Below are 11,665 nucleotides of genomic sequence, written 5' to 3'. Positions count from 1 at the left end.
GACCCGGGCTTAAGACCCGAGGCCCACTAAGGAACCACAGATCCTTAATCATTAAAAGGCTTAACCTGATAGAAATGCATAGACGTAAGAAGCAGAATTACTTACTCTGAATAACTGTACATGTACTGTTAAAATCTCTTTGATTCAGAATTATTGTCTTTTTTCATTGCAGGCAAAAACTTTCCATTCATTAATGCTGCCTTTTTTCTTTTTCTTTTTTTTTTTTTGGTTAGTATTAGTATCATGTTATGTTTCATATGAGTTCTAAATTTTTAAGAATGCAAACAACTTTTGTAAGACAGAGTATACTTGTGTTTCTACAATTTCAAGCACTTTTAGATCCCAGGGGTTAAGATCTATTAAAAAAAGATCTCAGCTTATTTCTTGTGGTTACAATAAAACAATAAAACACGTCAATGCATTAAATGAACTTTGTTTTATGAGTGTTCATTTTTTAAATGTTCACAGGCCTATGCACTTACAATAGTGATTATTAATAGCTTTATCATTGCACCCTTGGTAAAGAAATAAAAACATTAAAAAAATGACACAGTTGTGGGTTTGGGTGTATTAAAGAAGTGGGTTTGGTGCTTTAAATATTGGTCAAGACAAGGCATCAGTGTGATTGTCAAAGAGCTGAGAGGAGTTGACAGCGATGTACTGCAGCTGAAAACCTCCACCCGTCACCGAGGAATCAGAAAGGAACTTCAGAGTCATGACATTTCCTGTGCAAGAGATAATGTAGAATCATAGAGAGATATCTAATAAAATCTATTTAAGAGATACATTCCAATTGACATATTGTCCAAGAGAAAAAACTTTTAAAGTTTAAATTAATGCAACAACATACCTGTACTTATGAAGTCCTCTGGAAGTTCATCCCCACAGTATCTATCCAGAGCAGACAGATACATGTTATTATTTTGAAGAAAACTGAAACAGTGTCAGAACTCTAAACTCTCAGCAGCAATTAAAAAATGTTCAATGGTGAAAAAAAACAAATTGTCTGTTATTTACCTTCCAACAAAGCCTAATACATCATCATAGCTGTCATAGATCTCCAGGGAATCACTGAGGCAATCTGTGTCTTCCTCAATGTCAAAGTCTAGGAAGTGCAGGCGGATTCTTTGGCCGTAACGCACACGAATGTGCCAGTAGCAAATCTGCTTATCCTGGTAGTCTTCTGGATATCCAGGAGAACTGAAAACCTTCTCCTGATCTGTGTGAACGCCTCCACACTCCTTTGCTGGAAAGACAAAGATGTACAAATTAATGCATGCATAAAAGTCAATAAACTCAAGTTGCCAGTCCTACTACAACAAAAAGTTTATTTTGTTTGAATCATGTTTCATTTCTTCATCTCTCCATGTGGAAATAAGTATCAGAAGTATAAAAGGAGTCGAAGGAATATGAGCACTATGCTTATGGAGTCAATGACAAATCCAAACTCTGTGGTTTGAGTGGGTGCTCAGTGACACACACATCTGGTGCCCAGCCCTCAATGAGATTGTTACTGGATACTATATAGAAAACTAAATTTACACTATAGTCTTTTTATTATTATTATTAAATATGACCCACCCTCTTTGCACTGTATTGCACTGAACATCTGTCTTTTGCAATATCAGAATTAAACTTTGAGGCAATGCTTGAAACTAATATTCAAACTTTTCCATGTGTGTTTATCTATTAAAGTGCCTCTTTTCTGGATTTTTGAAAAGTACCTTTCATGCAGTGTGTAACAGCTGAATGAAAACATCTTGCAAAGTTTTACATCTGAAAGTGCACCGTGTATAAATCTGTTGTTTCCTAAAAGTAAAAGTCGACTCTGAATCATTGAAACAAGTCGTTTTTAGAACGAATCCCAAGCTGTTTCATGTTGACATCAACATGAAATATTAGCATATTTCCCGCCCAGTTGTTGGTGTTTCCACATTAGTCTGAATGAAAATGCAAATTCATTCTTTGCCACTAGGTGCCGCTTTTGGAGCAGCAAAAATAGCCGTTTCCCCGCTGTACACAAAGCAGCAATGTGTTCACAAACGCTGCTTTATCTGGGCTGCGTTCAGCCCTGACAAAACGGTTCAAAACTTTTTTTAAACAGATACAGTGGTGCATTGAACACCCTGTTCTGATGACACAAGAGCTGCAACTATGGCAGCTGAGTAGTCCATTCCGTGTGTTATTTTAAGAATTTTTTGGAGGCTGATGAAATCTGTATAAATACATGTTAAATACAGCAAAACATGCTCAACGTTACAGTCACTTCCCTTGCTCTCCAGAACAAAAGAGAAAATCCCAATCTTTTGAAGGGATTTGTGGAAACTGTGGTTTCTTATTATTGTGATTCAACATTTGCCTAGCTTTTCAGGATGAAAAGACAAACATTTCAGGTGAAGGATAATCCACTTCTTACCTAGAGACTGTGTAATGATCTACATGACCTTATTATTTTTATTGTGAGTATTGTGAGGAAACGATATGTACCAGAAGACATTGCAATTAATAAATTATATTTAGACAGATTTAAAAGAAGTTCCAGATCTATACTTGTGCTCTTATTATTTTGGTTATTTTGCCTTTAATGTAAAAAAAACATGTGTAAACCATATACTTGCTCTTGTGAATTTATTTTGATGTTAATTACACTGTGCGAGTTACATTTTTGACACACCCACCAAACAAGAGAAAACATAAACCCCATAGCACATGGTCTTCTCTTGTTTGGTGGGTGTGTCAAAAATGTCAGCCCAATCAACAGCAACATGCATAAAAACTTTCCAGAAAACGTGTCTTTTAAACTGGAAACTGGTTTGAGCTTGAACTAGCCCAGGCATTACAGCCATGATGTAATGAAAACGAGACCAATTGGACAATAACCACAGATTACCGTCAATCAAAGTAGGGGTTTGGAAAAATTAATCGTTAAACAAATCTTTTGGGAGTTATTGAGCAAATAAGGTCAAAATAATATATATATTTTTTGACCTTGCATGCATGTCAACCTGTTGTTGGGGACTCACAAAACCAAAATATAAGCCTTTCATTACCCATAATACATAATACTTTAATACATATCTATTGAAAGTACGACACAAAAACCACATCAACATTTCTCACAGGACATCTCAACCTGAAAGTCTGAGTTCACTATTTTTTGAGAACACTATTGAGTCAGGTTCTCCATATGGAGTACTTCTTTCACTAGCTCATTACAAATCAGGGGAAAAACATCAGCTGGGTCTCTGGTAATGCATTACCACATCTTGTAAAACTTTCATGGGGCTTCATTTAGATTATTCATGGTCTGAAACATTTTTCATTATAGACTACCATATTCATACAAGAGAAAAGAGACAGAGAACACAAACATTTTCCAAGAAATGTATAAGGTAGGATATTTGTTCTCTTTCTGTTTGTTTTGACTGCCCCACATCTAAGACATTTTTCCTACAATTAACTTATAACAATTACAATAACTTATTAACAATATGAATATGGTCCTGTGCTGTGGTCCACTGTCCTCTATTTCTATCTGTCACTGTGTGTAATTAAACATACAACACTTTTTTTCTCCAACATTTAGTCATGGTTGTCTTTGTCCAGACGACACGTTATCCAACCCTTACAGTTTTGAGACCAATGAGTGCCTGAATTATGATATCCAGAAATTGTTTTTAACCTATAAAGATTTAAAACTTAACAAGACTGCCAAACGGTCATTGCTCAGACTCACCCCCGGGGTTATAGCAGTAGACATCCCACTTCTCACTTTTATTGAGCCGATATCCATAATCAATTATTCCAACCTTTCCGAAACCACAGTTGGCACCAGCTTTCACAATCGGATAGCCCACACGTCCTTTGTCAAACCATCCAGCTGCACACACATGGAACCCTTTGGGAGAATGACAAATGTTGTAATACTGTGCAATGTCCGTTATTATGAAGCAACATTTGACATAAATATTATTTGATCTAAAATGCAATTAATTACAAATTATTAAACACTGTTAACACTGTTTTAACTTAATAACCCAAACATTTCTTTTTTCACTGCTCATTTTTAGTGAATATACATTTTTTTTTTTTAAAGGGGTAATGAATAAAGGGCTCTTGTCCTCTGAGGAGCCATGGGCACCATTTGAAGGATGCAAACAGAGATGATAAAAAGAAAGCCAAGCAGACCTCCAACATAGAGTGCCACAAGCCTGAAGTAACCACAGAGCTCATGACTGGAACAAATGTACTCTTACTACAAGCAAACAGGTGTTCCTGCTCAGGCAACACATGACAATGACATTTACAGCAGCATAAGTGCCGAAAGCCAAACAAGTCAACTTGGATCCTTCTAAATTGCCTTTATTATAACAATAAACAATTAGCAAGCAGAATTATAATCAGCATTCTCGCAGATATATTAAATATTTGCACATATTGTATAAACTGTGTTATAAACCATCCCCAGTGTTATGTTTGATCTAAGTGAGATTTGTAAGTGTGATACAAACCAATTTGGCGAGCAGCCTCCAGTTGATCATATGTCGCAAGAGTCCCCCCCTCAAATTTGCACACAGCCATGGCTTCCTTGTACGTCAGCTGATATCTTCCTTTGCGAGATTCGCGGTGGTAAACTCCGGCTGCTTGCTCTGTAAGGAGAGAGAGCATGTATCTCATTTGGCAACACTATCAGCTTTGAGGACTTGTTTGGAGTTATCTGGGTCTGTTCAGTGTCTCAGAACAATGATTCTACTTGTCTACTCAAATTACATCAGACCTGGGACACAGGAAATTTATTTCAGTTTTACACAATGTTTTACTGTGCAGGACATCCTGAATACATATGGGACAAATACTAAGTGCATCCAGTTGTTGTTGTTAAGATCACTGGCCTGTTTTGATCTCTATCAAAGAACATCTTGCTGCTTTGCAGTTGTTTTTAAGCAAGCATGCTTAACCTTGAAGAAGTTGGATCCTGTCTCAAATGAGTAATAAGCCAATGTTTTTACTGTATTGGCTTCGAACATCAGGAGACTGCAACCATTAGTGAGCTCCAAACATGTCTCTGAGAAAGGCTCTAAATGGGAGACTCATTTGAAGCATGAATGTAGCTAAACACCAGCTTATTTAAGTGTTTTCAGATGTGTAGTGGTGGTCAAGCCGCTTTGCAACTTTAAGTAAATAAATAAAGTTGCTTACAGTATGGGAAATATACAGTGACTTTCAGTGGGGTTTCAATATGCTTTGCTATGAGGGCCTAAATTAAAGGATAATTTTCAACATTTTTTTTAAGATAAACTACATTTGTTGTGTATACATTTCTAATAAAGTTAAATTAAATTAGAATAGCCTACTTGTTTTGCTTTGTTGCCATACACTGACTGGTGAACATGTATTTCAAAAAACTCTTTCCAACTAGCATAAATTCTATCATTACTGAAATGTTTGAAGACTTTGCTGAAAACTAAAAATGCTTAGACATATTGTTCAGACTTTGTTTGTGGTGTTCAACCCACATGATCTTGCCCAATAATTTACACACACTGATTCATTTATTTAAAAGTTTTAAACCAAACCACAGTAGGCTACAACTAAAAGTTTGGTAAACAGTGTTTTTTTTTACAGTGGAAAATGATTAAACTTTTATATATCTAATGCACTAAGAACAAGCCAAATCTACAGAGAAATGTCCGTGGGTTTTCGTGGGTGCCGTGGGGTAAGCTGCAGTACACCATGACAGAATGAAGTCATTTCCCTGTGTTTACAAGGTCCCTTCAGACTGGCTGCACTGAGCCATAAATATGCCCCTCTTGTCTGTGCATGGGGCCAAAGCAAAATGCACACAACAACACACATATTCAATCATATCAATATATTCAACATGTAAGTCCTGTTGAACTGTAAATTAACTACTGTGTTTTTTACATACATTATATGAGGGGAAAATCCAAAAGAAACAACAAAAACACAAATTAGTCCATTTAAAATGTTCTAGTCATGAAATGGTTATTTGTCCCTTAAGTAGTTTGGATAAACACATCAGTAAGATCAAATGGAATAATTACCCAGCCAGATAGAGTTGTGCAGTATTCCATTCTTGTAACCCCAAGCTTCAGCCTCCTTCAGCACACATATAACGGCGAGTACGACAGTTAACACGCGCATTTCTCTCATTCCGCAGTGGATCATGCAGATGTTAGCGCGCAGCTGTCACGCAATGAACTGGGCACATCCTGCACGAGCCAAGTTTAAATGGGTTTCCTGGCGACTACAGTACGCGTGGTCTGACGTGTGATTTCAGTAAATGATGACGATTGTGCAAAGGGCTGGATCGGGAAGACCCGCTAGAGTAATCATACAAGTTTGGAACGACTTAAGTGTGAGTAAATGATGACAGAGAGTTCCTTTTGGATGAATTATCCCTTTAAATTTACAAACGGAGTTATTTTCCTACTGAATAGGCTTAATTAAAAACGTGTGACACGAACGTGAAGTAGTGGTGATGAAATTACTATTCTTGCCTATTTTTAATTGAAACATTGGCACTTCTCAAATATCTTTATTAAAGTTAAAACAAGTTAACTTTAATAAAACAAGAAAACAGATTATTTTTTTTTAAATCAAGAAATACTTACTGTAAGCCTATTCATTATTATTTTTTTTAATTTTGAAACTGTCTTGCAACAGACAGTCAAGAATAATTGCTAGCAGATTTCACCAAAATAACATTCAATCTTTCTTAAATTTAAGAGGTGTTGAGTCACCCACTCTGTTAAGCAGGACTGCCTACTGCATGTATTTAAATGTTTATTTCCATCCCTCCCTCTCATGATTTCATGATTAACCTGAGCAATGTCCAGCTCACTCTGTGGTTTTGTACAGTCAGTTTCTAGTCTGTGAGTCTATGATGTGCCTACACATCCTGAAAGACTGAGGACACATCATGAAAGCGGCCAAACAAAAGTTAATCCAGGAACTTAGGACATTTGTCTGTTGGAGTAAATATCCATCATGTATGCTATACTTTATAGAAACTAGTGAAGAGATTATTAGATCACTCTATTAGATCATTTCATTTTTATTCGGTATCATTTCAGCTTGCTAACTTTTCAGCTTGTAACTTTCCATAGAAATGTTTAAGTTTCCATGATGTAATCATTTTATCTGAAGAAGGGCTTGTTGCACTAGATGTGCAAGGACCAAATGTCCACCCTGTTACAGGTCATTCTCATTTCAGTTAACAAGTGTTTTGAATGCACATTTAGTGTAATATTTACATTTTTCCTCTCTTTACTCTGCAAATGTATTTTATCAAAGTGTACATAATAGGGCATTATCTTGAAAAAACAGTTGTTGTATTTTTCAGACAGCACAATTTCAGCAAATTTCTTTTAGAATAAAAATAAATTTAAATGGAATTTTGGAACCATTTTAACTTATTTCATTTTACCACAAGTAACCACAAATACATACATAGCATTTGTTGAATGGGTTAGTAGTATCACAAAAACACTGAGGTAACAGGGTAGACATCACATCACTAAATAACATTATATTTCAACAAGTTGCCTGATACAAGAAGCATATTGTCACAATTTACAATCACTTACAATTTAGAATACATTAATTTGTACTTGCATTTTTGCAGAACCTGATTTTACCAAGTGAGACAACATCTTTGTTGTCCCTGGAACAACATTGTGATTAACCAATCAGATTTGAAGAACCAGTTTATAGATTTTGTGAAGTTTACACTGTAATCACTGTTTGGTGCTTGTACATCAGTGTCATTCATCTATCATTTCCTCAGATTTTAAGGTTCACTCATGGTTAGGGTTAGGCTTAGGTGTAGGGAAATGGTCAAGAAAATATATTTTTGGAGTTAAATGTTGTTCCAGGGTCAACAAAATATGTTGACCTAGGAACACATCTAACATCTAACACATCTAATTTTTTTAATAACCTTACCCTAACACTACACCTAAACCTGGTTATTTGGTTTTCTAACCAAATAAATATCCCTACAAGATACAAGTTTACCGTTATTACTATACCTGTGGAGATATTTGGACCCCATAATGCAGGAAATACCAGTACCACACACACACACACACAGCATGTAGACACGAACACACACCACAGAGGCACACAAACATTGTAATGGCAAAGTGAAGATAATTTATTACAGTTCCTACCTAATCAACAAGGCTGAGTTCTAAAAATTTATTTTTCTCTTCCTCCCTCTATGTCCTTTCTCCATCTCCCCTTCTTTTTTACTGAGGTATATCTGCCTTCTTTCAGGGTGTACATCACAACAAGCTCTGTAGTGTTGCTGCTTTTCTTCTGCAGACAACAGTCCCATTTAATGACAATTACATGCATACTACCATATTTAAGAAACTCTTTATTTTAAATTTATAATAAATTAATTATAAGTACCAATACATGCTTTAAACACAAATTTTTACATCAAATGTTACAATATGTCCACCCTGTTACAGTGCAAAACAGTAACAGTGTGGGCAATAAGGAGGGACATTTTAAGTTAAAGTCAGCTATTGCTGCTCATGTGATAAACAACACGCTAGTGCGTGATCACAGAGGAAGATTTTTAACCTGGTTAATATTGTCAAAATTACAAAAAAAGTATTAGTTTTGATTAGAAATAATCATAACAGAGTGGACATGTTATGCTTTACCACATCAGTGAATCATTATAAAACACTGAAAAAACTGGTTAATTAAAGATGGTTAATTACTCTGATTCTTGTAGATAGTCTACCACCAAAAAGTATTATTCCTGAGAATCATGTTGTTAGAGAAACATTCAAGGGGACAGACGTTCAGAGGGACTTTTTTATCAGAATATTTAAAATAAGAATATACAACAATATTGAAAAAAATTTATATTAGTTAGATTTGTATTACTTATATTTGTGGCTGGAGTTATGCAAGCTTCCTTGGGGACATGGCATTTTAGCCTACTTGACCTAAAAATAATAGTAATTAATTTTAATTAATACATTTTTAAGCATATATTTATTGTGTCTGGTTGTAGAGGGACAGTAACTTTGTAAGATTAGAATCCAGAAACAAGTATTAACCCATTTTTACACAAAATATAACACATTATATCATGGGGACTCAAATGGCACAGAATACTATGAATGTATTCCTAGTACCCCATAAACAGAATGTGAATCCCTAATAAATTACTTTCGGATTAACTGTTTACACGGCTGGGCTTTAGTACGTGCATGTAGTGAGGTAGCAACTCTTCAATAAAAGTGAATAGGATGTAGATTAGTAGGTAGCTGCAGTTTCACAGAAAACAAATCAACTATGACTTTAATATTACCATCTGCTTGTGTGTGAACAGCACAGCTGACACACTACTGCACAAACAAACTTATGTGGAGAGCTGGTCTCAGTCTCCAGGTCAGATTTAGCCATTGTGCCTTTGACTTGCTCTGGAGGAGAGAAGCAGAATTTCATACAGTGACATGTAATTCCATGACCTAATATCCTGCTTGAGTCTACACCATACTGAGCTGGTATAAACCACAAAGACACACCAACCAATATATCAAACCCAGATTCTCCCTCCTCACACACTCCAATTATATGAGTCACTTGGGACCAGTGTTGTGGGTAACGCGTTACAAAGTAACGCGTTAGAGTACTCTAATTACTTTTTTCCTGAAATGTGTAACTTAACGCGTTAGTTTCGTGCGTAAGTAATCAGTAACTTCGTTATTTTTTTTAAAAAAAGTAATCCGTTATTTTAAGGAAAGGAAAATCCCGACTGCAGCCTGCTTTTTGTCAGACAGTATGCCTAGGTCTACTGTGCCACCTGCGGATGTACAGTATCAGCGGAGCCGAAGCTCTGTGATCGTAAAGTCAATGGCTGTGATGCGTCTGTGCCCTGCGCCTGACCCTGTGTGTGTGTGTGTTTTTTTTTTTTTGAACTCCCGGCAAGATAGCAGAGAGGACAGCGTTTGGTTTATGGAAGTACGCACATTATTTTCAATTTGTCAACGAAAAAGAAATCGACTGTCGGACAAACGTTTCGAAAATCTGCTTCTGCTACGTTTTAATCAATACTTTGAGGAGTAAATGTAAGAGGACTGTGTTACAGCGAATTTAGGCTTGTGACTGCGAGTGACACTTTAATAATAATTAGTTCGCCTATTAAGCGATTTGTCATTTGCCTGTGTGGCAGTGAAGGATTTAATTCGGTTTGTTATCATTTTTGTTTGACAGGCAGCTGTTAATTTCTGTTAGATCGTTGGCTGGCTGGTTGTTCATCATTTCTAAATGGATTTAAATCTGCAAGCCTGTTTAAGGTTGTGTTTACAAGTAAGCATACTTGTACTTTGATAACTGCATTATTTAAAGTTAAAGAAAAATCAGGAGTTATCTTGTGGTGCTCATAATATACAGTAGCCTAGGCTACCCGGGCTGGGTAACGTTAGGTGCGAATTTTGATTAATAATATGTTCTGTGATAATAAATAAATAAAACGCCATGTGGAATAGCCGATTGCTGACTGTCTTTCCTGTTATTGTTATCCTGCAGTGTTCATTTAGTCGGATGACTGACGTTATTCATTGTCAGGAGTCACGACTTCTAGGTGCATTTAAAGGGGCCGGGGGCTGTGTCTGTCATGTGTGAGCCACTGCAAACGGCTTTTAATTTTTGGTAACGCATGAGTACTCTAACGCGTTACTTTTATGAATAAGTAACGCTGTATCATAACTGATTACTTTTAATTGATGGTAACGTTGTAACTTAACTAACTACTTTCCAAAGTAACTATACCCAACACTGCTTGGGACACACTCTTCTTCCTCTGCCGAGTTAAAGGAATAGTTCACCCAAAATGAAAAACCTTTCATAACGTTCTTAACCCCTAGCAAACATATTCAGAAAATATGTAATACAATAAATGTATCATATTGACTACCCTCTTGGTGTTTTATGTTATTTTTGTGTTTTGTGTTTATTTGTTTGAATGAACCCTTTCACAAACTGCTAATTCCGTGTAGACACCGGATGTCCTTGAACATGCACCATGAACCTTCATCCAGTAGACGGCGCTATAGGACAGACTGATGTCAAATCTAGTCTTTGGTCAGTCTTTTTCATTTTTGAAATCCAGAATAAACTGTTTAAGTTGAAATCTGGATAATTTTTCGATAGTAGTGCCTGTGTACTCCATAGTGTTACATAGAAAATAATGTATACAGGACATACAGTACATAGTATTATATCTTCTTGACTGGGTTCTGCATATGGTGATGAAAAAACAGGGGCATAAATTGGGTGAAATTTGGTCCTGTGAATGAGTAATGCTACAGACAAAGATCAGACGCTTAAGCATAAAGACAAAAAAAAACCACATTATTGTTTATGAATAAACACTGTGCCACCCATGTAAAAAACACACAGATAGCCTACAATATTGTAGGCCCCATTTTGCAAAAACATTTGCATCACAAATGATTCATCAGCAGTGCTGTACATGTGCTGCAGCCATTGTTATTGTCTCCGTTGTTCGCAGAAATGCACAAGTGTGAAGGTTACCATGGGCACTATGTATCACAGTCACGTTTCATAATAAACATAAAGAAGCGTACTGGGTTAGTCAGGCCTCTGCTTAAAA

The 11,665-nt window shown here is 36.1% G+C and overlaps 1 protein-coding gene across 1 annotated transcript; it reads right to left on the bottom strand.

Annotated features, from left to right (window-relative positions):
• Positions 1–158: 158 nt before the first annotated feature.
• On the bottom strand, positions 159–6,250 carry LOC113108496 (tumor necrosis factor-inducible gene 6 protein-like). Its single transcript, XM_026271671.1, has 6 exons — positions 6,066–6,250; positions 4,512–4,649; positions 3,737–3,898; positions 1,018–1,246; positions 851–891; positions 159–725 (listed from the first exon to the last, which is right to left on the bottom strand). Exons 1-6 carry the CDS (start codon positions 6,187–6,189, stop codon positions 604–606), a joined length of 816 nt encoding a protein of 271 aa, XP_026127456.1. The 5' UTR covers positions 6,190–6,250; the 3' UTR covers positions 159–603.
• Between the last annotated feature and the right edge of the window lie 5,415 nt (positions 6,251–11,665).

Source organism: Carassius auratus, chromosome 9 (genome assembly GCF_003368295.1).
Source record: "Carassius auratus strain Wakin chromosome 9, ASM336829v1, whole genome shotgun sequence".
NCBI classification, from domain to species: domain Eukaryota; kingdom Metazoa; phylum Chordata; class Actinopteri; order Cypriniformes; family Cyprinidae; genus Carassius; species Carassius auratus.
The sequence above is the reverse complement of the archived record's forward strand: the minus strand, read 5'-3'. Positions and strand labels throughout refer to the sequence as shown.